The following is a 27,903-nucleotide window of genomic DNA, read 5'->3' as shown; positions in this document are numbered from 1 at the left end:
TGCTACCCCGACCCCAACCCCTTAACTAAACAGAAGCCTAGGAATACACATTCAATATCCCAATTATATAGTGAAGTAGAAATTTAGAAAACATAGCCAAGAACCCATTCTCCTGATTTATACTATAAATTAGCAATAGAATACTTGCACTTACTGCTTTTTCTGCTCTACATTCCTAAACATATAAAAAACTAGAAACAAATTTAGTACATATCTATATTTCTATTTTAGAATTTATATCACTAAGATAAAATTATACCATCATATTGGACTTTATTCAATTACCCTACATATCAGGTGTTGGACACCCTGTGCCCTTGAAACCTATAACAGGAACATACAGCTCCTTGCAGCCTTTCTGACCAGACTCTAGGCAATACCCCTCTCCACCCAAGCCCTGCCCCCACCCTCCTACCCTATCCCTTTAGGAAAAGTTTTCTTTCTGCTCCTTAAATTTGATAGGTTCTTGGGAATCAATTAGTCCAAGAGTTCCTAACCTGAACTTAGGAACTTGCTTTTAAAAATATATTTTGATAACTATATTTCAGTATAGTTTCCTTTGTGATCCTATGCATTTCATTTTCTGCATTTAAAAACATTTTTGAGGCTACTCCAGACTGCCAAAGAGTCCATTATACAAAAAAAAAGGTCAAGAACTCCTGCAATCTAGTTCAACTCTCTCACTTTTCAAATGCGAAAATTGAGACCCAGGAGGAATAAAACTTGCCCACCCATCATACGAACTAGTGGCCAAGCCAAGAAGAAGCAGAACTCAAGTCATCTGTAATACTTTCCACTAAGCCTGCTGTCCACATATGAACAGATTATTGGCTTTCTGTCCACTTGAGAGCAAATCCCTGGCTTGCTATCCCGTTTATTATTCCATAAATCTGCTCTTTAGTGATTCCTCTGGGGTCCATTAGATAAATTGCTGAAATATGGACCACTACACATGTTTAACCTTGGATATTCAATGCAGAGTAAAAATGTTGATTTCAGGGTTCATAGTATCATAGATTTCTAGCTGGAAGGGAACTTAGAGGTTGTCTAGTCCAACCAAACTCAAAGGCCAATGTTTCACCATCTGACTAAAGTAGCATCTGCTTAGTATTTGAACCCTCACATCTACAAGATGTAGAAAACACCAATTATGTTGAACTTTCTAAGAAAAGAGAGTATAACTTTTCTGAGGGGGAAGAAGCAAAGATACTGAAGTTTAGAACTGGCTTGAGGTTATGTGCTCTCAGCCCTCTCCCCTTCAAGGTTTACTGTGGGCAAGAAACCAGGCAAGTCCACAAACCTCTCAATTTGAAAAGACTGAATACAATCAGCCTTAGGCGTCTCTCCTATTGCAGAACCACAGTGGTGGAGAAGGGAAAAGGGAGTGGAGGAAAGAGGGAGTAGGAAAGTCAGAGACAAACTACTGGGAGTATAAGAAGCTTAAAGGACAAAAAGTTCAAGAGGAAAAGGGTGGACAAAAAACCTGCCTTCCAAAAAGATAAACTAATAAGACTCGTGAGACTTCATGAGATTCTTAAAGATAAAAAGGAAAAAAATGGTTAAATAATTTTAAAAGGACATAATACATTGGTAAGAGCTCGACAAATCTATCAAAAAGATAAAAAAGAAAATACAGAGCTGTACAGACTGCTGAGAATTGAGATTAAGGCAGCAACTGACAGAGGTGGGCCTAGAGTCAGGAAGACCTGAGTTCAAATTGAGCCTCAGAAACTTACTGGCTATGTGACCCTGGGCAAGTCCTTTAACTTTGGTCTGCCTCAGATTCCTCATCTGTAAAATGGAATGATAATAGCCCCTACCTCATGGCGTTATTGTGAGGATCAAATAAGATAATTATAAAGCAGTTAGCACAGTACCTGGCACATAATAAGCACTACATAAATGTTAGCTATTATTGTGCCCTCTGAATGGGGCTATTAAGGAATACACATGTTTCTCAATATCCCATGGTACACTAATAAAAACATGTGCACAGATAATTTACAAATAATGTTTAAAAGATATCCCCCAGTAGAAAGTAAGCTCCTTAAAGACAGTACTGTTTCACCTTCGTCTCTTCTCTTTAGCACTTAGAATGGTGCCTAGCAAACAGCAGGCACTTAATAAATATTTACTGAATAAAGGAAGATCTCTAGATGATCGAAGGTCCACTTCCAGCTCTAAAACTTCAAGATTCTACAACCATTTGTAATTATGTCCACTACAAATTTATATTATATAACACCAACTGGGCCCTCACTGGTGCTAGTTAATCTTCTTTACACCTTCCTGATTAACTCACTATTCTACACCATAGCAGCTCTTGTCAAACCTTCACATTCCTCCTCAAACTTCCCATGACACCCCTTCTCTTCATCCCCTCAGCTGAGAACATTGCTTCAAATTATAATGAAAAAACAGCTGAGGCCATTCCCTGAGAGCTCCCCCTTTTCTTTCCTTCTCTCAAATAGATGGCTTCTCTACCACCTCCTTCAGAATCCTGTCTCGGACAAAGAAGCAGCATTTCTCCTTTACCAAGTGTAACCCCTCTACATGCAACAGTGATCCTATTTTGTCCCATCTTCTACAGCAGATTGTCACCCGTATAGTCCCCACTCTCTCACTTAATCTTCAAACTTTTCTTATCCACAGGCCACTTCCTTAATACCAATACATGCCTGTGTCTTTCTCATCCTCTCAGTCTCTTCTTAATTCTCTAGTCTGTAGAGAGTAAGATGTCTAGCTTTCCCTCAAATTAAGCCTTCGTAGCTGCTGAGTGTTCACTTCCAAAACAAACCTCATCCCACAGAGAAACTATCTCAAATCTCACTTAATTCCAAACACCAACTACCACACTGAAAACCGCAAGATTAAATAACAAGCAATTAGCAGAGGCCTATTTTTTCTCCTCTTTAAAACAAAATGACATATAAGGTGGAATTTGAACTCAAAAGATTAAAATGCTTAGCTGAGTAAACTCTGATCTCAGATGGGTAATATCCCTCACAGAGAAACTAGCGAAACTAAATGTTACACACTCTGTACTGTGTTTCCTGATCCATTCAAGAAATCTAAGATTTAAAATTGGTTCTCTCTTAGGGTGTAAGATTGGTTTTAATGCTAGAGTGGAGAGGTTGGGCAAAAACATCTAAATTTCATTTCAACTAATCTATTCCCTAAGAAGTATAAAAGAATTTCATGTCAACACATATAAAGTAATTAGTGTTAATTAAATCTGTTAGACATGATGAGGACACATTTCCAATACACTCTGAAGCAGTGGTGGGATTCAGTTGGTTCACATTGGTTCCATAGAACCGGTGCCTAATTTTAGGTTGAGGTCAGCGAACTGTTAGCGGGGGCGGGCACCACATCAGTAGCAGGGGCAGTGCCTCAGCCCAGTTCTGTGGAGAACTAGTTGTTAATTCATTTGAATCCCACCACTGCTCTAAAGACATTAAGGTCCTGAAGGGGACACTTGTTCCTTCTTTCCATATCAGGATGTTAGCACTACAACCTCATACATTTCTTTCCAACTAGACAAATATTGTTATTCTAAGTTTCTGTGGATTCTTATATTTGCATTACAAGTGCCAGTTCAGCTCTGAACTTTTTAATACAAATGCTTGAAATTCCTCTATTTCATTACATAATCTATGGAATATATATATTCTTTAAAACAAAATGACATATAAGGTGGAATTTGAACTCAAAAGATTATATAAATATATATTTATATAGAATAAAAAAAATTTTTCCCTATAAGATTATATTCAGCTTTCCAGGGAGAGTCATTTTGGTTGTAAGCCTATCTCATTGGCCTTTCGGAATATTACATTCCAAGATCCCCTTTTGTTTCAGTAGAAGCTATCAGGTCTTGTATAATTCTGACTGTAGCTCCTTGGTAATTGAAAGGCTTCTTTCAGGAAGCTTTCAGGATTTTTAATTTGACGTGAGAGGTATGGATTTTGACTTATAATAGTCATAGGACTTTTCCTTTTGGAGTTTCTTTCCAAGAGGTAAATTAGGGAATTCTATCTTCATTTTGCCTTCCGATTCTAATAGATCTGGTCAATTTTCACTATGTGCTGAATCATCTTTCAGTGTTTGAAGAATCTAAATGCTTAATTTTAAGGAATTCAAATGAAAGTTCTTAAATTTATTACTTTAAAAATGTACAGAAAGAGTCTTCATTAAGCCCTGAATGATGAACAATAAGCGGAAGTTGCCAAAGGTCAAAGAAGGAAACACTTCCTAACAATCAGAGCTGTCCAAAGGTGGAAAGGGTAGGTTTCCCTCAATGCAGTTTTTCAAACACTAGCTGAATGGCTACTCACTGGCTGTGTTATAGGAGGAATGTTACATTCCTTTCAGATATGGATGGGACTAGACACCTGCTCCCTTCTAACCCTAAAATTTTGTGATTCTTGTAAAGTGAAGTAAGCAAAACTAGGAGAACATTGTACACAGTAACAGCAATATTGTATGATGCTCAACTGTGAATGACTTAGCTATTCTTCAGCAATATAGTGATGCAAGACAAGTCCAAAGGATTCATGATGAAAAGTGCTATCTACCTCCAGAGAAAGAACTGATGGAGATCGCAGTATGCTAGTTTTCACTTTTGTGTGTGAGTGTGTGTGTGTGTGTGTGTGTGTGTGCTGCCTTTTTAGAAAAATTGGTTGTTATACTTCTGTTCATTATAGATTTCAAACTATAAAGCTGAAAGTGCCTCTTTTTCTATTATAACCACAGATTTGGGTTTAATTTTGAAAATTATATTCTTAATGTAATGGGTGTTAGTTATATGTTATCTTGTAAAAAAATGCCTATTTTTAGCAGAAAAATAATCTATGGCTGATCCATTGTTATCAACTATGAAGTTATTTCTTGAAGTAAAAAATGTTTAAATCTCTAAAAAAAAAAAAATTTGGTCTGGGGGCAGGTAGGTGGTGCAGTGAGTAGAGCACCGGCTCTGAAGTCAGGAGGACCTGAATTCAAATCTGACCTCAGACACTTGACACACTTACTAGCTATGTGACCTTGGGCAAGTCACTTAGCCCCAATTGCCCTGCCTTCCCCCCTGCAAAAAAAAAATAATTGGTCTGTTTCTTATTTTTTATGTATGTTTTTGTCTGTTTTCTTTTACGACAGAACTAATATGGAAATGTTTTGCATGATTGTACATGTATAACCTATGTCAAATTGCTTACCATCTCAGGGAGGGAGGAGGGAAGAATTTGGAACTCAAAATTTTAGAAAATGAAATGTTAAAAATTGTTTTCACATGTAATTGGGGAAAAGTAAATATTCAAAGCAAAATAAAATTTTGTCACTCTGTAACTACTACAAAAGAATAACTTAGATATCTCAGCTAAGATTCTCTTCACAATAATTATTAGATCATACATAGAGAACTAGAAGAAACATTAGAGGTTATCTAATTTAATGCCAAAACAAAGATCCAGATAACCTAAGTGATCCCAAAAGTAGCAGCGCCAGGACCCAACCCAGCTCCTCTGACTTCAAGTCTATGCCTTTTTCCTAGGTTGTGCAGTATATGGTGATGAACTTGAAGTAAGACCTGAGTTCAAATTCTGCCTCAGATGCTAATGAGTTAGGTGACCATTTAAAAATCACTTTACTTCTTGCAACCCAAGTGTCATCTGTAAATGGGGATAATAATAGTACCTACTTCACAGAGTTATTGTGAAGCTCAAATGGGCAAAACCATAAATGTAATACATATTGTGGCTTTTATTCATCATCATCATTAATAATAATATAATAGCTGGCTAATACTAGGATATGAAGGAGCATAAAAATGTTAAGAAATAGCTTAGTTAAATTTTGTAGAATAGTAGATGATTTAAAGCTCTATCCCTAAAGTACCACCTCAAGAAATTTCAACAAATAACCTGATGTTCTGAAATGTCATCATGCTTATGATAAGGATACATACTCTCCCGTAATCTGACAATGCTCTGATATTAACTTATAATCAAAATGCACTAAATAGGACCCTTCAATCTTCATAAGTTAATCTGCCTCCCTACATACCTGAATTGCTACCAAAATTTAGTCATAAAAGGAAATTAGTCCCAAAATCAAATATCATTTCAAATGTTCATTAATCAAAGGAACAACTTATAAGACATAGGTCAGAGTAATGAATAGTATTTAAATGCCCAAGAGCTAGCTTTATAAAAGCTAATACTCAAAACAACACAAAAGCCATCAAGGTATCTTAAACATGCGTTAACAGCCCAAACTTCTTTCAGCTTATAAATTCATTTTTTTCTTAATTCTACTTTGTTAAACATTACACACACCTTAAAATGAAAACAAGGATATGGTTAACAAAAATATTATTTCTTCCCATATCCAAGTCTTTTTTCTCTAGCTAGAGATGTCAAAAACAGTCTAATTCCAAAAAAGGAAGTTTCTCTGAGATAATATGGGCCACTTTTAATGCCTGAAGAATGCTTAAATACACAAACCAAAAATGCTGAGCAAGGTTACAGAGTGCATCTTCAATCATTCCCTGGCCTTAAGGACATGCCTCCACTAATTTATAGTGACCTTAGAGTTTTTAACTGGCCCTAGGTCTGGGGAATATTGCAAACAATTTCTTCTAATTCTGTTATGTAGCTGTACATAGTCAAAAGGTCACTGAATTTAGGCCAAAGGGGATGTAATCAGAACATGTATAGCTGCTAGGAATAATTCTATGCAGGGGTGGTCACATCCCAATCCCCCTGTGAAACATATGCTCACATATGAAAGTTCATGCACACACACAAAAAGACCATGTACAAAACCTAGAGGAAGAAAAAACAAACCCTTCTCTATAAGGCCTCATATTATCGGGGGGAGGGAAGATGGAGATACATCTCTGGCTTAGGTGTTGGCAAATATCCTTCCTTCTGGCTTTCTGAAATGAATCCTTCCCTACCAATTTTACTTACTGACTCCAACTTCACTACGTTTGACCTAAGAAACACAAGCATAAGATAGAATTACTATTCACGGTAAAAACAAAACCCCAAACCCCCTTTAATTAAAAGGACTTTCCAGAGTATATGCTTCTAAATAGGGGAAGGGGGGAAGGAAGAAAATGGGGCATTAAAAGGATTTTTCAGAGTAGATGCTTCTAAATGGGGGAAGGGGGCAAAGGAGGAAAATGGGGCTTTGGGGTAACACAGTTACAGGAAATATTACTTACTTGGTTTATAAGATGAAAAATGAGTCCAGAATCATATAATTTTTGAGCTAGAAGGGAAGTTAAAGATCATAGATTCTGAGATAGAAGGGCCTCAGAGGCCATCTGCGTATGTTACTGCCTCCCCATCCATCATCTTATATATGAAGAAAATGAGGCTCAGAAAAATGAAATAACCTGCCTAAGATCACACAGATAGCTGGGCTAGTTCGCGGCAGAACAAGCCCCCCTGACTCCTCAAGGTCCCAGAGGTGTCGGTGGAAAGGGCAAATGGAATCAAGTGTTCCTTCATGTTAACAAATAGACAACTTCCTGTACGGATTTATGATTCCAGACCTCCACTGAAACCCTGCAGAAATACCATGAAATATATTTGGCAGGCTTAGTAAATTGTGACCTCTATCCATACAAAATACTAGAGACAATGTGACATAACTATATTATACATTCTGTTTTCAGTTTAAACACAGAGAAGACATTTTAAATGAGAAAAAAAAGCAGAAGTAATCTACCTAGGTGATAATAACAACCACTATCAAAATGCTCCAATACCACTCATTAGTAAAAGGAAGGTGGAAATCATTTTAAAGCAAAAATTAAATAGGAGAACTATAAACCATGAAAACCAGTAAAGAGTCTTTTCAAGACAGTGACAATTATATTGAGTGGAAGGTAGAAAAGAAAAGAATAGCATTTCTATAAGTTCACCAGGCTCTACTTGTAGCTTAAATAGATGTAAAATATCAAAATTTTAATTTGACATCCATTCATTTTTATCCAATTACTACCCAAATACCTTCATCCAACAGAAGGAAAAACAATCCTTGTTCTTCCATGGATTTGTAGGGTAGGCAAAGAAGCATGAAAGGAAATGGTATTAGATGGTAATAAAAAAATATTTGAAATTCCAGGTTCATAAGCATTTTGCTTTCCTATTTGCGAAAAAAAAAAAAGATTAAACTACCATCATATCCTTCTACCATTTTAAAAGCTACTCAAAATTTGTTTTTGGATCAGTTTAATCTATAATAAATATCCTTCTAAATATATACAAAATATGCGTACATACATGTATCTATATATGTATGTATATATATGTATATATACATACATATATACATATATATATATATATATATCTAGGGAGAGAGAGAGAGAGAGAGAGAGAGAGAGAGAGAGAGAGAGAGAGAGAGATACAACAAAGAAATTCAATTGGACTTGGAAACTTAGTCAACTGTATTTACAAAAACAAGGATTATGGAAAGACAAACAAACCCAACAACTTATTTAAACAAACTGCTGAATCATCTTCCAGTCTGCAGAATCTAGGGGATTAATTTTAAGGACTGCATATAAAAGTTTTTAAACTTAGTCCTTAAGAAGTTTACCAAAAAAAGTATTAAGCACTGAAAAATGCAATGCTACTGAAATTACTAACCTTGTGGACATCAGGATTCTAACCATTCTTTCCTAATTGATACCAGGATGTTCTCAGAGGCTGACAAACCAATTTGGTTTGATAGGAAGATATGTTTTCTGTCTCAGAGTATTCTTTAACACCCCTCTGAACAAAAAACATGTTAAGTTGCATAAATTTGAAAATAGTTTGGTAATCTTTTCAATGGGATAATGTAGATTGTTAATCACAGAAATAGAAAACTAAAGACTTAAATAATGGTGTATATTGATAGGAGCAACCCCTAGTAAAACCCAGGAAAAGTCTTATTAGTTTTGGGGACAGTCAATTTTTGTTTGATTTTTTAAAAATTTCCAACCCAGACTGAATCTAATGGTTATTACAGAGAAGAAACATAGTAATAGGTTCATTTTCAAATGCCAAAAGAATGATGATTTGCCTCTTACCAGTCTACCAGTAGGTCATTTGACTCTGAACTTCATTCAGTACAGTCATAAAAGTAGTAGTTTCCTGTAGGCTAGGAGCTATTACTGGGAAAAATCTTTCAGAAGCCATTTATAAAAAGTAAAGCTTAAAAAAATCTTTCAATAATATTTGCCAGAGGGAATCCATGTTCCAAGTACTTTTCTTTAAGAATATATTCATAGAATTGTGTATGTATAATATATAAGCATGTATATATGTGGGGGGGGGGATAAATATGTGTGGATAGATCAATAGACAGACATACAGACAGATAGATATCTTCCAACATCTGCTGTATTACAAATTTGGGGTCTCAGTTTCTCTATTTATAAAATGAGGATAATCCTTAAGGCTTACAGGAAAGGCAAAATGACAAATGACAGAATGAAAAAATTCCTATGCAAACATAAAATAGTGAGATGTCATTATTTAATTTTTCCACTTCATTATAAAGGAAAACAATTATTTCCTAATTTAAAACATCTCTCAGGAAATTCTAAGGCTCTTTCTTCCCTCTAAATTAAACTTCTAACACTGCAATTGTTAATAACAAAATTAATATTTTTAATTACATAAAAATATAATACTAAACATAACTGAAGAGATCAAACTATCATTTCTGTGCAAACAATTTACTCAGAATTCTAAAAATTAAAGGCAAAATATAACTTAAAGTCAACTTCAAGATGCAATTTCTGCTCAAAACTTTCCCTTAATTTACTTAATACAATTAATAAGTAGGTACAAACAAAATTCAGTATATACAGACAGCTAATAGATGATAACATTCCACAACCAAAATTGTTTAAAAGTTACCAGTCAGGAAATTCCAAGTAAGAGAAAGAAGAGGGCCCATCAATTCACAAGAACCAAATTTGGCTTGAAATCCCAAGCATTACAAGTCATTGACAACATTCCTTCCCCAAATGCACAGAGGGGAAAAACTGCCCTTTTGCTACATGCCCTCTGACCTTCTGCTGGCCTAATCTGCCTTCCTGGCCCCCAGCAATGTTCCTTCTCAGTTACAATTTTACAAGTGGCACAAAGGGAGGTTTTGGAATCAGAGTCACAACTAGCAATGTTTATACAAAAGGCAGTGTTAGAGGGCCACTCACCTGGGAACCAGCTATTGGCTGGTGGGGAGGAAAGTAAGAAGCCCATCTTGCAGAATTGTAACATTTCTAGGCTGCTTAAGAATTGGTCTGGCTTGAAGGGAGTGGGGGGGGGGGGGGAGAGAGGAAGAGAGAGGGGAGAGGAGCTGCCAAGAACACAGTGAGGTTTCTGGGCTACTGAAAGGTTAGCTTCTGGAAAGAGCAGGAATCACCACAGCCAGGTGACTTGGAAAGGCCAGGCAAGGCTGAGGGTGCAGGTATGTGGGAAAGCCTAAGGCTGATGCTGTAAGGTTCTCCCCCAGGAGCAAATTTGGGGCTCTGCCTGGAACGGTCCATCAGCAGCTCCAGCAAAAGTAGCAGACAGGGCAAAGTGTTTTAATTTAAGGAGCACTGGAAACCAAACCTAGCTCCCTCCCAATGACTTGTGTTGAAGCCTGAAATTATATTAACTATTTTTGCTTCTGTGCCAGGTATTATTTTCCCAAGGGTTTACTTTTAATATTTGTACACACACACAAAAAAATCCTTGTCAAATTAGTGCAAACAAGGTTTCAGACGGCTTTCTTCTAACTGAGGTTCTTAACCTGGGGTCCTTGGACTTTTAAAAAATATATATACTTTTTGTATGACAGGCAAAGATAAATTGGTTTACTTTGTGATTCTGTGTATTTTCATTTTATGCATTTAAAAAGACTATTCTGAGAAGGGGTCTATAGGTTTCACCAGACTGCCAGAGGGGTCTATGACACAGAAAAGGTTAAGAAGTCATGCAGACCAAAGAGACCTAGGTCAGCACAGTAATGCCAAGAACAGGGAGGCTGGGGGGTGGGGAGGAGGGACAAAGAGTGCTTTAAAAAATAGGTAATGGAAACTAAAAACAAATTTTATCCATAATTTTCCCTCGGGTGGCCTCTGCCAAAAGAATTCTGGTCAGCTACGGCCACAAACCTCATCCTTGTTGGAGGGCTGGATCCTGAACCAATGTCTAAGCAAAGCCACATTTCAGCAGCATATCCATTTCATCCATCAATTAATCAAAAGGCTTTAATGAATTACATGTCAAGCATTATTGGGAATACAAATAGAAAAAGAAAACAGTCTCTGCTCTCAAAGAGCTTACTTTCTAACTGGAGAATTTAAAACATGTAGGAGAATTCAACTGTAGGAGAAATGGAAAGGCCCAGGAGACCTGAGGATGCATCAGGACAGTCTGCTCTATAGATCTGGTCCACCACCATTAGGGAGTAGGGAGCAGGGAGTAAAGGTCAGAGTGGAGAGGGCTCTACTATATGCCATGAACCATGCTGGGTGCTAAGATACAAAGACAAATGCTAAACAGTCCTTATCATCACCATCATCATCACTAGCATTTACTTTGCACCTTCAGATTTACAAAAGGCTTTATAAATATTATCTCATTTTATCCTCGCAATAATTCTGAGAAGCAAGTGCTATTATTACCCCCCATTTTACAGATGAGGAAACTGAGGCACAGAGCAGTTAAGTGCCTTGCCCTGGATCACAAATCTAGCTTAATTGTCTGAGGCTGGATTTGAACTCAGGCCTTCTTGATTCCAATTCCAACACTATGTACTTTAACTTTGTATCTTTAACTTTGTATCTACAGAACCTTATACATAGTATACACTTAACAAATGCTCATTGGTTAAGGCTACAAAGAACCAAATTTAGGTTTTATGCTAGGAATAAAAAAAGCAAAACTCCTTAACAAATGGGACTATCCAACATCTGTTTCCCTTTACTTAATGTCTTCAAATGATCATTTCTCAGGTTTGAGGCAACAGGGATTCTTGTTCAGCTGTGGGTTATGGGACTAGGGGCCTTTGAGGTCTCTTCCCACTCTGAGACTCTAGATATCAGAGAAACTTTTTAAAAATTGAATTTGATGATATAAAATGTGTAGCTTCCATTTTTAATTGTTTACATTGTGCCGAGAAGTGTTCCAAAGGATGCCAGTATAGTTATCTATGTCTATTTTGTACTTTCAAAATGATGGAGAAAACAATCCATGGGAAATTATATTCAAAACATCCTAGTCCAGAGATTACCAATCCTGATTCTCTGATACACATTTCTGAAGGAGCAACATGAATGGAAGAAGTGCTTTTAGGAGAAAAAAAGGAGATTGAATAGACAAAGAAGGGGTCTTTATAGGCTAATAATGGGCTTTTACATTACATATTTGCCACCTGGGTTAATACATGCTCTATAGTAAATTGGAATCTAACAAGTTATATATGTGTGTATGCATATACATGCACATATATTGCCTTTTAAGCTTAGGAATGCTTTGATCTTTTCCATCCATGTGACTACAAATGGCAAATAAACTAAAGGAAAAGAGATGGTTAAGTCTTCTGTTATTACTTAAAAGGTAACTAATATTTTAAAGGCGGGGGAGAAGATATATATGAAAAATGCACATCAACTTAAATGATTAATTTGCTAACTATGTAGAATGGTAGGGTTGTAGAAACGTAAAGACAAACAAGAGAATTTTTTTTCATGCTCACAGAGGAGAACAAAAGGAAGTTGGGAAAGCAGCAGAGAGAAGCAGGATAGTTTTGAAAGTAAAGTAAAATTTGAAATATATGTACGTATATATGTATGTATGTATTTTTAAAAAGCAAGTTGTATGAAACAGAGATTCATGTTTTTATACCTCCCTAGGTTGCTGTGTGAGGATCAAATGATAAAATATTTGTTTAAAAAAAATAGCACAGTGCCTGGCAAAGGTAGGTAACATATACACACACACACACATCCATGTAATGTGTATATATACACATTACATATATATTTTATATATATATATATATATATACATGTGCATGTATGTATATATATACACATGTATGTACATGTATACATTTATTCTCCCTTCATACAGAAAGCTCTTTTTTGTGTTCTGGGGTGCATATGCTTTTGTGTATGTATATTTTTATTTCCAAATAAAAGATTTAATTTGATTTTTAAAACATTTAAGGTACTAAAGGACAATTCCACTGCAGAAGTCTACAAAGGCTTTTGGGTCTAGAGAACCCTTCAGGTGCACTCACTTGATCCTTCCATCCCTACTAACTTTCATCCAATATCTATTCCATCTTTAGTGGCTAAACACCTTGAAAAGGCCACCTATGATGGGTGCCTTCACTTTCTCTCTTCTCAATCTCCTCTTAACCCCTTACAATCTGACTTCTGAAAATGCTCCCTCCAAAGTTACATAATGGCCAAATGCAGCAGTTTTTTCTCAGTTGCCATTCTCTTTGACCTTTGACATTATTAATCACCTTCTTCCCCTTGATACTCTCTCTTTTCTCTAGGTTTTTAGGATACTGCTCCCTCCTGGTTCTCCTTCTATCTATCAGACCACTCCTTATGTTTCTCTGCTGGATCTTCTTCCAGATTATAACTATGATAGGTGTCCTTCAGGGTTCTGTCCTGAGCCCTGTTCTCATCTCCCTCTATGTTACTTAACTTGGTGGTTTCATCAGTGGCCCATGGATTTAATTACCATCTCTATGCTGATGGTTCTCGAATCTACCTATCCAGCCCTAACCTCTCTGCTGCCCTCCAATCTCACATCTCTAACTGCCTTCCTGACATGTTGAACTGGATGTGCAGTAGACATCTTAAAACTCATTATGTCCAAAATGGAACTTGTTATCTTTCCTCCCAAAGCTTCTGCCTCTCCTAACTCCTCTATCACAATAGAAGGCAAGACCATCCTCCTAGTCCCCAAGCTCCTAACCTAAGGACTCCTCATTATCTCTTCTCACCCTTATCCAATCTCTTGCTAAGGCCTGTTAATTTCACCTTTCCAAGATCTCTCATATGTACCTTCTCCTCTCCTCTGACACTACCACTACTCTGGTGCAAGCCCTTATCATCTCATGCCTGGACTCTTGCAACAGCCTGCCTCAAGTCTCTTCCCACTCCAATCCATCTGAAGTGATTTTCCTAATGCACAAGTCCAACCATGACATCTCCTCTCTTTAATAAACTTCAGGTTCTCCCTTTTACCTCCAGGATCAAATACAAAATTCTGTTTAGCATTCGAAGTCCTCCATAACCTAACTTTCCAGGCTTCTTACACTGTGTTGTTATTCAGCTGTTTTTCAGTTGTGTCTGACTCTTTGTGACCCCATTTGGGGTTTTCTTGGTAAGATACCGGAGCAGTTTGCCATTTCCTTTTCTAGTTCATTTTGCAGATGAGGAAACTGAGACAAACAGGGTGAAGTGACTTGCCCAGGGTCACAGAACTATTAAGTGTCTGAGGCCAGATTTGAACTCACAAAGATGAGTCTTCCTGACTCCAGGTCTGGCGCTCTATCCACTTTGCCCCCTAACTACCATTCTTACACTATTCCTCCATATAATCTTCAATCCAGTGCCACTGGCCTCCTGGTTGTTCCAGGAACAAAATACTCCATCTCTGTTCCTGGCATTTTCGTTGGCTGTCCCCTGTGCCTGGAGTGCTCTCGCTCCTCATCTCTGCCTACTGGCTTCCTTTAATTCCCAACTAAAACCCCACCTTCAACAGGATGCCTTTCCCAACCCCTCCAAATTTTAATGCTTTCCCTCTTGTAATTACTTCTTATTTCTCCTGTATATTGCTTATCTGTACATATTTCTTTGCTTATTGTCTCTGCCATTGGATGCTGAACTCCTTGAGGGCAAGGACCATCTTTTGCCTCTTTTCTGTATCACCAACATTTATCACAGCACATAGCAGGTACCCATGGCTTGGAGTGAGGAAGCATTTGGGATTTATCCTGACAACTTCTTTCTGCCCATGTGACCACATGGCAAGTCCCTTAACCTCTCTCAGACTCAATTTCCTCACCTATAAAAGGGGGGTAATACCACTTCAACAAAGTACTGTTGTAAGGATCAAATGAGAATGTGAATGAAGCATTTCGTAAATCTTAAAGCATTATATAAATTCCAGCTCTTGCATTGAGCTTAAAAGGTAAGTAGAAATTCAACAGGTTAAAGGAGGGAATTCCAAGCATAAGGAATGTAGTAAGGAGACATACAAATATGAGGTAGAAACTAGGTAGAAGAGTCTACAAAACTTTACAACCATCTATACTGTAAGTTTCTGGAGGTCAGAGCACATATCCTAGACTTTCTTGTATCAGCAGTCCTTAGGCCAGTGCTACCCGTCAGTCAACAAGCATTCATAGAGCACCTACTATGTGCCAGGCACTAATCTATATGCTGAGAATACAAAGAAAGACCAAAGATAGTCACTGCTTTCAAGGAGCTCACTTTTTAGTGCAGGATGCATGCAATGTATGCAAATAACTATGTACAAATTAGATAGATGATACATTAGAGATTATGAAACCAGGGAGAGCCCTACTGACATTGAGAGATATCAGGAAAGGCTTTTTAGTAGAAAGTGGGGATTTTAGATGGGCCTTGGAAGAAGCCAGGGAAGGCAGAAGGCAGAAATGAGGAGAGAGAACATTGCAGGCCTGGGTGAAAATCTAGAAATTCACAGGGCACATAGGAGTTACTCATTACTATTTGCTGAATGAATGAGTCCATAGTGATATACTCTCTGGTTCCTTCCTACCTTTTCTAATGAACCAACACACAGCTACATAGCCCTAAGAAATACACTGAAAGTAACTGTATTGTAAGTGGGCAAAGAAAGGGGAGAAGGGAAAAACTTGGCATACAAGGTACCTTTTTTTCACCTCTCCCACTATTTACCCCACAAAGGAGGGCCTCAGTTTATGACAACATTCTCCATATAGATTAGGGAATCAGTCAGTTTGACTTTAGAATCTAAAACCTGATCTGGCTCTTACCTACTAAGAATTTTTCTAAATTGATAAAGAATCAGGAAAGGTTCTTTTAATAAAATCCAAAGAAGTATCTTACATAACAGGATCATAAAAAAATCCCAAATCACAATATTTCAACCTTAGTACACTGCATTTTAGCAAGTAAGTATATACAAACGCATAATACTTATGGTAATTTCATCATGTGGAATATCAAATTATGCCCAAAATGTGGCTTTGGATTTTGCAACTAGTCTTCTAGTTCTCCTTATAAAATATGTTGGCAAAGACCATAAACCTTACTTGACTACAATGAAACCCATCTCCACATTCCATGACTTTAGGGCAATTCCAAGACTATGGGGTCATAAAAAGACAGACCTCAAACTCCTGCAGCCAAGTAGTCATTTGAAGGATGGGAAATTGGAGACAATAACATTTGATCATGCTGTTATAGTAATCTGAGGGCTCATTAGAAAAAGTCTGCAGAGCTTCCTATTCTTACCTTAACAATTAATTCAAGAAATCACATATGAAAGTTATATAGCAGGGAAAAAATGTCCAAAGTCGTATGGAATGCCAATATTTTATAGCAGATATAGTTTAAGATGCAAGTATTGCTACAACCGAATCTCTACAAAAGAACTGTTCTGTAAACAGATCCTAAAAAATAGAACATTTATCTGCTACAATAAAATTCTAGAGCGAGAAAAAGTTTGTGAAGTCTCAAGTATCAGGACTTGACTGACAAGGACGTAGCCAATTTTATGAAAGTTGTGTGAGTCTGGATTTCACAAAATAGGAATAATAAAAAAAAATTACTACATTTTCTACAAATATGTAGACTCGAAGTATCAAGGCCTCTAAATAATTTTCTGTTCATTTCACTTTAAACTAAGATTGAATTGGATTGATTAAAGAATAGTTTCAATTTTAGATCATATCGTGATTTTGAGAATTTTCATACTAATCTGGCACAACTGATCTATTAAAAATAGGTTATAAAAATGAATTTTAATATAAGGGAGTAAAATATAACATCTTGATGCATCACAAATACTATAATGTGATACTGTACAAGAGTAATACAACATAACATACAAATTTTGTGACATGTTTATCAAGAAATAAGTACATTATTGTTTACTGGACAGTATCACAGGTGATATTTAACTTAAATCACAAAGGGTTAAAAATCATTACAAGGTGCTGTCACAGCCCAGCATAGTAGAAGCCACATTCTCTGCTTCCCTCCTTTCTCCCCTCCCCCCCAATCCCAAAATGAACTGCATGCCCCAATGCACAATGCTGGAGAAGGTCACAAGAGATTTGCAGAGACTTTTGTAATAGAACAGAAATAACTCAGCTGCTTTGTTGCCATATTCTCTTTTAATCAGCATGTTCGAAAACCTTTAATTAGCACTCTGGCCACAAAAGGAAAGCATTTCTAATTTGCCAGGAGAAAAGAGGGGTAGGGAACCCACATACGTACAAAATATTCAGTTATGTAGGGATCATAACATGGGACTTTTAAAATTATCAGCCCAGGAGGCCGAAAAACATTAAAAAGAAAACAAACAAAAAAGAAAACAGGATACCAACATCTTACACAGACATCTCCTCTTATTAACAGATAAAACAAAAACCAATCAGCTTGTTTATTGATGAAACCAATGATAGTAGAGTGTCCACAAACAAGGAAGTTCCTTAATCTTTTCTTTTTAGCTCACAGCAAAAAAACGAAAGCAACTGTGTGCAATGTGTAATACAGAATAATACTTCTAAGACAAAACATCATCTTCAAGCATCTATACTCATCAAAATTATTCAATAGCAGAAAAGCTACTACACCAAAAACAAGCATAAATCATTAACAAATAATTTCCACATGGATAGTTTATATCCACAATTTCATCAGACTTTGAAAGGGATTTAATCTGAAAAAGGTGATATCCAAATTGATGTCCCTCAGAACACTTCGTGAACAAGGGGAAAGTGACAAGAATTGATTAAAGATACAAACATGATCTATTTAGTTCTTTCACCAAGACAAATAGTAATACAACACATTTAATAGTTTATAAACAACTGGGCAAGGTAAGTAGTGGAGACATTATTGCCATTTTATGAATGAAAGAAATGGACTCAAATAAGTCAAGTGAGTTGTCCAAGGTCACACAGCTAGTGGTGGGAACTTGGAGGAAGGAAATGAAACTCAAGTCCTTTAGAAAACCATTCTTCTTTTTATTTCTCTCTATTCTTACAATGATTTTCATATCTTTTTAAAAATGGATGAATGAAGGGAAGGTAGATGGTGGAGTAGATAGAGTACCAGTCCTGGAGTTAGGAGGATCTGAACTCAAATCTCATCTCAGATGCTTATTAGCTATGTGACCCAGGGCAAATCACTTAACCCTGATTGACTCAAAACAAACTGAATGAAAGGATGATATGAACCTACTCTTAAACTGTAAAATTCAATTAAGCCACACAACTTGCCAGATCAATTAGTAGGAGGATACAACTTATCTGGTGTGGGTAGCAATGAATAAAAACACAGTTTGTACTAAAACATTATAACAGAATATTCTCTCAAAAATATGTAACCAAAATACATTTAAAAAATACATATATCTATATTATGAGAAAAAGCAAACAGTCAATTCTAAAGGTCATTTCACTATTTACCATCATCTCCACCAGGAAGAGAGAACACACACTACAGTGAAGTGAGCTACTGTTTCTGAACCTATAGAATGAGAGGGGTCAGACTTTATGGGGTCCCTTTCCAGATCCAAAATTCTATGATTTCCCAGGTGACCAACATGGAATTTTGGGAGCATAAAGGGACCTCACAAAACATCTCATTCGACCGATTTCTCATTTTTCATATAAGGAAACTGAGGGACAGAGATTGACTCATCAATGACACAACTAATTAGTGACAAAGTCGGGGGTAGAACTCAGTTTTTAGCCCTGTCTCTTTCCCATTGTGTGAAGTAGCACTTTCCTCTCAGATAAGATGTTTAGGGACAAAAATGGAAATTGATTACTAAAAATGGTGACTCGGTAAGATCTGTGTATTTCTTTATCCTCTTCATTCTTCCTGGATAGCTAATAACTTGCTCTACGTCCACATCACGAGAGACAAACCTTCTACAGTGTGAATGGTGGATATATTCAATAAATGGTTTCATTTACAGAAAGACTTCTCTCTACCAATTAAGTACCCTGTGATGCAATTAACATCTGTTTAAAAGCTGTAAAAATATGCTTACACTAGAGATGGTCAAAGGCATGTTGAAGTCCTTGCCACCTTGAAGTCGAAAGCCCCAAGGAGCTGGGCCAACCAAGGATACACTGTAATTGCTCATGGTTCTTGTGGTTCAAAGTCTTCTTTCAGGTAATAAAAGCACCTGTGAAGGATAATTAAATAACTAATTAAAAGGCTTATTGAAAAACCGAAGTCATCTTTAAGTAGTCTATTTAAAAACAACATAATGTTTAGGAGAGTGTGAGTGTGAGTGTGTGTGTGTGTGTGTGTGTGTATGAAATGGGAACTATATTAAACTTTCACAAATTTCCATCTAAGAAAAGGAATCCAAGAGTTTATATGTAATTACTACAGGTCTGCCAGTTTCCATAATATGAAAATTCCACCCCAGAATATATTTCTAGACACGAACATTTTTTACAACTTGCTGCAATCCAATTTTATTCCATGTGGCTTCTTTTATAACATTGTAGCTGAAAGTGCTTTGCAGTCTTCTTTTAATGCATATACGAAAAGAACAAGATTCTATTTCAGACTTAATTTCAGATGATCTCCTAACACACACCCACATCATTCTTTTGACTTCAGTTGGCAAGAGGCCTTCAGCTCGACATTAGTCAAATTCTGAGTTCCCCTGTAACACATGTGAGGATACTACAGCCTGCATATCTGAGGGATTCAGTACCCTGCTTTTCAAATATTAAATTCTTTCAAATTGCTTTCTATTAAAAAATACAATTACCACACTATATGATGCAATCTACTGTTTTCAGAATTTTGCTGGCTGTCAAAACCTACATCAATTTTTCCCTCAAATAGGCAATGCTGTGCTATGGTGACATTTTAGTCAGGGTCCTGGAGGGGAGGGGGAAGAGAGAGAGTGAGAGGAATGCAAACTTTTGGAAAGGTTAAAAGAACAATTCAATCTACCACAAAGGTAGAAGACTGGCTTCAAACAAAAGCTCTGCTTCTTACTACCTTGTGTATAAAGTGGATAAGTCACTTAATTCCTCGGGGCCTCAGTTTCCTCATTTGTAAGATGGGGGAAGAGGGCAGCTAGGTTGCACAGTGGATAGAGCACTTGCCATGGTGTTGGGAGGACCGGAGTTCAAATCTGGTCACAGACAGCTGACACTAGCTGTGTGACCCTGGGCAAGTCACTTAACCCTGACTGCCTGGGGGGAGGGGAGGAAGTAAGATGAGGGGTTAGACTTGATGACCTTGAAGATCTTGCAAGTTCCATGATCCTATGATTACAACAAAATATTGTAGGTAAGATTCCAGATGCTTCATAAGGAAATTATGGGAGAATCACAACCTAGAAGATAAAATGCTTTCAAGTATGCCCCTGTTTTAACCGTTATTAGCCCAATGTTGCAATTTATCCTACAAAAACAAAGTCTGAACATTTATATAATTATTTGGGAGTAGGGAATGGTTTAAGCCACATTGATGTTTTTTTTTAAAGCAATCATTTGAAACTTTTAAAAACGAGAGGGAAAACATATATATGTACATATACACATACATATATATACATATATATGTATATATACATATATACATACACATATATATATGTAGTCACTTCCCTTATAGTGATAATCGCTGGCCAACTTTAAGCATTTACAACATTTCCGACACCCACTTCTAAAATATTTTTCCAGGACCTCAAGAGATCTAAATTTCTGTACTCAGGTCCTAAAACCAAAAACTGCCTGCCTATCTCATACTGGTTTGTATAAAGGAAAAGAGAGGAGAAAATACAAGGAAATCTTGGAAGATGCAAAGCCATAGATCAAACTTAAGTAGATGAAACTAGGCTATAGATTACAGGACCCTAGATGACTTTTTTTCCCCCAGGTAAGAAATGCTGAATTAATGGCTAAATAGTCAAAGAGCAGGCTCCTACAGCTGGGAGAACTGAAAGCACATATAAGAATACTAGCCAAGTGCAAAAAGCAGCAAGCAGTGCTATACAACTTGTGTTTTTCCTTTCTAAAAAAGAAATTCTTTGCAGTGATTGTTAAGAAAAAGTGACAATGCCAATTCAGAAACCCCATACTGACATCTTTCTCCACCACTTAAAAAACTGACCCTGTATTTAATATGTATAAATAGATCCAATTGGCTCAACTTCTTCTGACCTCTAAAATTCTTTGCATGAAAACTCATGTAATGTGAGCATAAAATGAGTACAACTGTTAATTTGAGGTTTTCTTTTTTTTCTTCCTTCACTATTAAATATTTTGTACCACCAACAATATCAAAGAAGATATGCCTTGTACTTTTATTTTCTGTATTTTCTTCCATATTTTAGCTCACCTTAAAATATAATATTTAAGTCTTGTTATTATTATTGGCATTTCTCAGGGTATTATGAAAACCATTATATGACAATTCCCCCCAAACTTAACATACCAAGCAGACAGGAAATTAAATTTAAAAATGTAAAAAATGTTGGATTTTTTGTGTATATCTGGATTCTTTGGGAAGTCAAAACAATCTGCAAAGTGGTTGCAGCCGGCAAGGAACAATACATACACAGGAAGCTTAATATCTGTCCCCCACACTTCCAGAATTCCAGCTGTCTTTTAAGAAAAAAAAAAAGCCTCCCACTGAACATCAGAAGGTAATGAAAACAAGCAACAACCTAAACAGAAAAACTCTCTGCTCTACCAAAACATCTCCCAGGACAGGTTGAGAGTTAAGAACACGGGAGGTTACAGCTGAAGGGCTAAAAAGCAACAGGCACAGGATGAAAGAGGTCGGCCAGGCAGCTTCCCATAAGGCAGGATCCCGCTTCGCCCTGCTGGCCAAATAAGGCTCAGGAGCTGGCTCTCTCTGAGCAGGCTGGTTTCAGACGCCTTGACAGTCAGGAAGCCTGAACCCGAGGATCAGATCGAGCGATCACACCCTAAACCTGCCCAACCCAGCTTAGCTATGAGTTTGTTTCCTGAGCACTTATTTCTTCCCGGCCTCTTCCCTTTTATTTTTTCCACTTGTCAAAGACATAGTCTTAAAAAGGAATACCTAATACTTTTTTTTATAAAGGTATTTGAAGCTCTGGCCAGTGCAAAAAGCATTTATTAAATGCTAGGCACTATGTCTGGCCCTGGGAATAGACACAAAACTGAACGCCTTTGACCTCGAGGAGTTTACTTACTGTCTTGTATTTTAAAAATTAATTAATGAGGCTTTACTTTATTGCTGGTTCAACTGGAATTGGCCACAAACAGGTTACACAACTGTAAATATTTAGCTTTTGCAAAAGAAAAGCAATTTTCGGAGACAGATTTATATGCATGTGTATTTTAAAGGAAAGGAAATAAACAACTTCCCTCCCTCCCCCTAGAAGAGAAAGACCAACTAAAATAACCAGCAAAAAGTTTAAATGAAGAGAGTGCCCAGGAGCCAATCCCTGAGGCGGGCTGACAGGCTGACCGGCTGGCTGAGCCGAGCGGGGGAGGCTTCTGGGGCTTTGCCCGGAGGCTCTTTCCGCTCCGGGAAGGCTGGGCAGGGCTGGGCTGGGCTGGGCTAGGCTAAGGTGCCGCCGCCGTCGCCCGCCCGCCCGCGCTCCAGCTCCCTAGCAGGCTCCCACCGAGCCTCCCCAAACGGTAGCCCCCGGCCCCTCCCCTCTCTTCACCCCAGAGGCCACTCCGCCCCTGGGACCAGGGGAACTGCCACAGCCCTCCCTCCCCGGGTCGTCTCCTCTCGGGATCGCGCCATCTCCCCGCTCCCCCGTGGCCAGTAGTCCGCCCTTCGCCGCTCAGGGCTCCCTGCGCTCTTTCCAGAGCCAGCTCCGGCACGACGCGCTCAGAAGAGCATAGTGCTTCCTCCTTACGGAGAAACCTGGAGCCGGAGCGGGGCTGAGCACCTGAGGATCCCACACCGCAGCGGGACTTTCACCGCTCGCTCCTCTCCTCTCCTCCTCCGCAGTCCTCCCTTTTCTCTTTCCTCCACTCCCAGGGCTATTCATTCGCTGGTCCTCCCGGTAGCGGAGCTCCGGGACCGCGCAGCGGGCGGGCCTCCAGCGGCTCGGTCACTCACCTAGAGGGCAGGAGCTGCGCTGTCTCAGGCGCGGGTCAGCGCTGACAAGTGACTGACTCCCAGGGCGTGTGAGCGAGTCTCCTAGCGGGCACTTCCGCCTCCACTTTCTCCCGCGGCTCCTCCCACGTCCCGGCCCAGGGGGGAAGTCCTCAGCCCTGCTGGCTCCCGGGGCCACTCCCCTCCAGGGATAGGGAAGTGTGTCTCCAGTATTAGCAAGACTACCCCGGGAAATGGGCAGAGGAAAACGGCAGCGCTAGGAAAAACCCTTCCCGGGGAGGAAAGACGTAAGGGGGATTTGGAGAGCAGCCTTCCTACGTCTGAAGCCAGAATTGCATATCGCAGACATCCAGGTGTCTTCTTTTCCCTCCACAGCTCTGTTTGCCTTTGTTTTTGCTCTGTACGTCTTGTATTTATAAAGTAATCAAATCGGCAAATAGGTTTTTACTAAAAATGAAAATGCCGATGGCTAAGATTTCCCCAGTCCTGCGAGTTCAGGGAATCCCCTCCTATTGCACACGGGATTCTAGTGTACTAATAGAACTTTGGTACAACTAGCATCCTTTCAATGAAGGAAAGTGTCAGTAATCCCATACTTCAGATGAAGAAACGGTGACAGTTCCCCTCCGTCTCCCCCCAGGAGTGAAGAAGTCTAGGAGAATAACAATCTCCGGCGATTATATCACACTAGCTTGGGAAGGGCTTCGCATCATTTATGTAAAATATATAAGATTATATTATAAATATACACGGTCCCTAGAGGTATAAGCAGTGTGAGGATAGAGTTGGCCGCAAATCAGGGAAGACGTGGCCAGCATCAGTCTGGCCTTTGACCCTGGGCAAATCGCTTGATTTTCAGTCAATAATAGTCAATAAACGTTTATTAATCATTCACTACCTGCCAGGCACTGTGCAAAGCGCTGGACAATAAAAAAGAGGCAAAAAAAAAATAGTCCCAGCCCTCTAGGAGCTCGATGGGGGAGAGAAGCAAACAAATATGTACTAACAAGTTATATATAGGATAAGTGAGAAATGATTTGGGAGGGCGCTAGAATTGAGACTCCTGCAGAAGATGGGAACATTGAGTCTAAGTAGGGACTTGAGGGAAGTCAGAGCAGCCGGTAGGCAGAGATGAAGAGGAAGGACATTTCAGGCATGGGAGATAGCCAGAGAAAATGCCAGAGATGAGTATCTCGAGAACAGCAAGGAAGCCAGTGTCACTGGATCTAGAAGAGCAAGTGGTGAGAAGGGGTAAGGTGTAGAGAGCGGAAAGCACTTAGGTGGCTCAGTGGATAGAGCACGGGCCCCAGAGGTATAGAGACCTGAGTTCAAATGCGGCCTCAGAACTTTAACGTTTACTAGTTGTATGATTCTGGGTAAGTCAACCCTGATTGCCTCGCCAAAGAAAAAGAACAAAACTGGAAGGATGTTTTTTGTTTTTGTTTTTTTTATCCAGGAAAGAAGGAGTTAGTTGAGAAAGTCTTTGAATGCCAGACAGGAATTTTTATTTGGTCCTGGAAGTGAAAAGGATCCACTAAAGTTTATTGAACAGAGGGGGGTGACACCCTGGGACCTGTACTTTGGGGAAATGACTTTAGTGGCCCAATGGAGGATTGACTGGAATGGAGAAAGACAGGTAGATCTACCAGCAGGTTGTTGCAAGAGTCCAGGCAGGAGGTAATAAGGGCCTGTGCCAGAGTGGTGGCCCTGAGAGGCCAGAAGAATATTTGAGACATACTGCAAAGATGAAATCCACAGGTCTTGGCAAAATATTGGATATGAAAGGGTGAGAGTGAGGAGTGGAGGATGACTTCTAGGCTTTGAGGTGTTTCTCAGTGCAGTAAATTCCATAAAAGGTGCTAACCTGGAACAACAGAGGGAATTACTTTACCTTATTCATGAAATAACATGCAAGTCTCTCTCCTTATATCTACATACGGATATATACTTTACTTTTCTCTTAACACACACACACACACACACAGGATTGCGATGCGTTCTTGGAGCAAAGGAGATCACAGATCCATCAGAGTATGGAAAGCACTTTGCTAACCTTCAAAGGGGCAAAATATGAATCTCCTCTGTTAATTTATCTGTGGATAGCAACAATAATCTCCCTCAGTAGAATGTAAACTCCCTGAGAGCAAATCCTGCTTCACTTTTGAGCCTGCTGAGTATCCCAGTGCTAATGCATAGTAGGTGCTTAATAAAATCTTTTTTTATTGGCTATATCCTTAGAGTCTCAGGATAGCCCTGTAAGTTAGATACTACAAGTATTATTATTTCATTTTTAGAGCTGAGGAGCCTGAGGATACACAGCTGGTAGGCATCAGAGGCAGGCTTGGTGGTCTCTCTTGGTGCTCTACACAAGTCAGTAATTCCTCCCTTTGTCTGGATTACTAACTTATTTCCCAGCTTCTATAAGGATATTTGTTTAGTGCTGCCAAATATCTAGCCAAGAACAATATGGGTCTATATGTGTGAATAAGTGTGGCTAATGCCCAATTTGGCATTTGGACATTTTGACATGTTACAGAGGGACTTAGAGTCAGAAGACCTCAGCATCACTTAAACTCTGAATTTCCTAACCTGTAAAATGGTCATAAAAACGCTTGTACTCCGTATGTCACAGAGCTGTTGGGAGAAAAGCACTTTGCAGACCGTAAAGCCATCTGAGGCTCGAGTTAAAATTAAATAGTCTTGATGCCATTTGTTCATTCAAGAAGCGTTGAGCAACTACTATGTGCCAGGCCCTTTGAGAGGGAGTGGAGGTGCAAAGACAAAAATGAAAGAGTTCCTGAATTCAAGGAACTTCCACTGAAGCTTGCATCCCTTCAGATTCAACATATACATAGATAAGGAAATGGAAATATGTAAAAGAATACAAAATGACTTCCTGGAGGAAGGCACTGACAAGAGTGCAGGGTGGAATCAGGATAGACCCAGTTTAGGAGCTGTCACTTGAGCTGAACCTTGAAGGAAGCTAGAGATCATAAAAGAGGGGTGAAGAGGCAGTGTGCAATCCCAACTTGGGGGGCAGCCTGTGCAAATGCAAAGAGACAGGTGACGTCCTGTGCATGGAACACCAAGCAGTCCAATTTAGCAGGAACCTAGAGTAAGTGAAGGAGAGTTTGGGTAATGAGTATAGAACATGGATCAAAGTCAGATTGTGCGTGATTTTAAAAGCGAGAGGAGATTTATTTTATCCTATAGGCAACAGGGAGCTACTGGCACTTTTTGAGAAGGGGAGTAGCATGCTCGGAACTGGGCTTTGGGAATATCACTTAAGTATTGGTGTGGAGAATGGATTGGAGATGGTGGAGAATGGAGGCAGGGGGATCAATTAGGAGGTAATTGCAATAGTACAAGAGAATTGATGAAGACCTGAAAGAAGGTAGTGATTGGGATGTGAACGATGTTGTATATGTAGAATTGACAAGATGCGACAACTGATTGGATATTCAGATTATGAGTGACTTGTGGAGGATAACAGTGAAGCTGGGCTCCTGGATGATTGGAAGAGGAAGAAGACAGCATGGCATAGTGGATGGGGGCACTGGACTTGTAATCAGAAAGACCTGGATTCAAATACTGCCTCAGATAACATACTTGCTATTTGACTATGTGTATATATATATATATATGTGTGTGTATATATTTATATTTATATGTGTATGTATATGTACATATCTATATCTATCTATTCAATCTCCTTAACCTCTCTGTGTTTCAGTTTCCTTATCTATAAAATGAGTTTGGGCTACAACTTTTAAGGTCCCTTTCAGTTTAAATCCATACTATGATACTGTTGACAGAAATAGAGAAGTTAGGAAGAAATGGTAGCTTAAGAGGGAGGGAAGAAGAAACAATGAGTTCTGTTTTGGACATGCCTTTGGGACACACAATGAAAAATGCCGGATATGCATTTGGAGATGTGGGACTCTGAAGAGTGGGGTTTATATTTATAGACTTATAGATTGGGACATGTGCATAGAGATAATAATTGCACACATGGAAGCTAATGAAGTCACTTAGAGAAAGGCTGAATAGTGAAAGAAAAAAAAAGAGAACTTAGGATGTAGTCTTGGGGAAAACCCATAGTTAATGGGCAGGAGGAAGAGGAAGAAGGAAAGCCATCTTTCTGCTAAGTTAAGAAAATATTAAAAGGAGCCTTAAGACAGAAGGGAGTTTCTTAACAATAAAAGTGATAATACCAGAGTGTGCAGGCAAAGGGGTAGGCTGAAATTAATGGACCTGCGCATGGGGTAGGGTTGAGGCGTATAGGAACAGAAGTATGGGGAAAGAAAAGAGAAAAATGACAAGAGAGATGCATGATCTGAAAAGAAGGTGAGTTGGTCATGAGGCAAGATGTGGGACAATTAATTGATGGACCATGTGCTCCACTGGTAGCCACACAATATCAAGAGATCCAGAAGAAGGTTCTAGTTTGTTGGGTGGACCCCATTTAGATGATTAATGGGAGAGCTCACCCAGTATCTTTGGTTTTAGGGTCTTAAATTTCTGAGTCCCCCTTCAGAGAAGGCATT

General features: G+C 38.7%; 1 protein-coding gene across 4 annotated transcripts in view; it reads right to left on the bottom strand.

The window, feature by feature from the left end:
* The window catches only part of LOC118854471 (PDZ and LIM domain protein 5-like), a 133,921-nt gene extending 110,462 nt beyond the window's left edge, over positions 1-23,459 (bottom strand). The window contains exons 1-2 of one of the 4 annotated variants that reach the window (XM_036764832.1): positions 23,360-23,459; positions 19,314-19,451 (exon numbers count right to left, since the gene is read on the bottom strand). In XM_036764832.1, coding sequence (XP_036620727.1) covers positions 19,314-19,409 — 96 coding nt within the window. In that variant the 5' untranslated portion in view covers positions 19,410-19,451; positions 23,360-23,459. Of the gene's footprint in view, positions 1-19,313; positions 19,452-23,186; positions 23,329-23,359 lie in introns of those variants that run through there. The other 3 variants (XM_036764836.1, XM_036764834.1, XM_036764833.1) reach the window with 3 other exon arrangements.
* Between the last annotated feature and the right edge of the window lie 4,444 nt (positions 23,460-27,903).

The sequence above is a fragment of the Trichosurus vulpecula genome, chromosome 6, assembly GCF_011100635.1.
Source record: "Trichosurus vulpecula isolate mTriVul1 chromosome 6, mTriVul1.pri, whole genome shotgun sequence".
NCBI classification, from domain to species: Eukaryota; Metazoa; Chordata; class Mammalia; order Diprotodontia; family Phalangeridae; genus Trichosurus; species Trichosurus vulpecula.
This window is presented reverse-complemented; position numbering and strand designations above follow the sequence as displayed.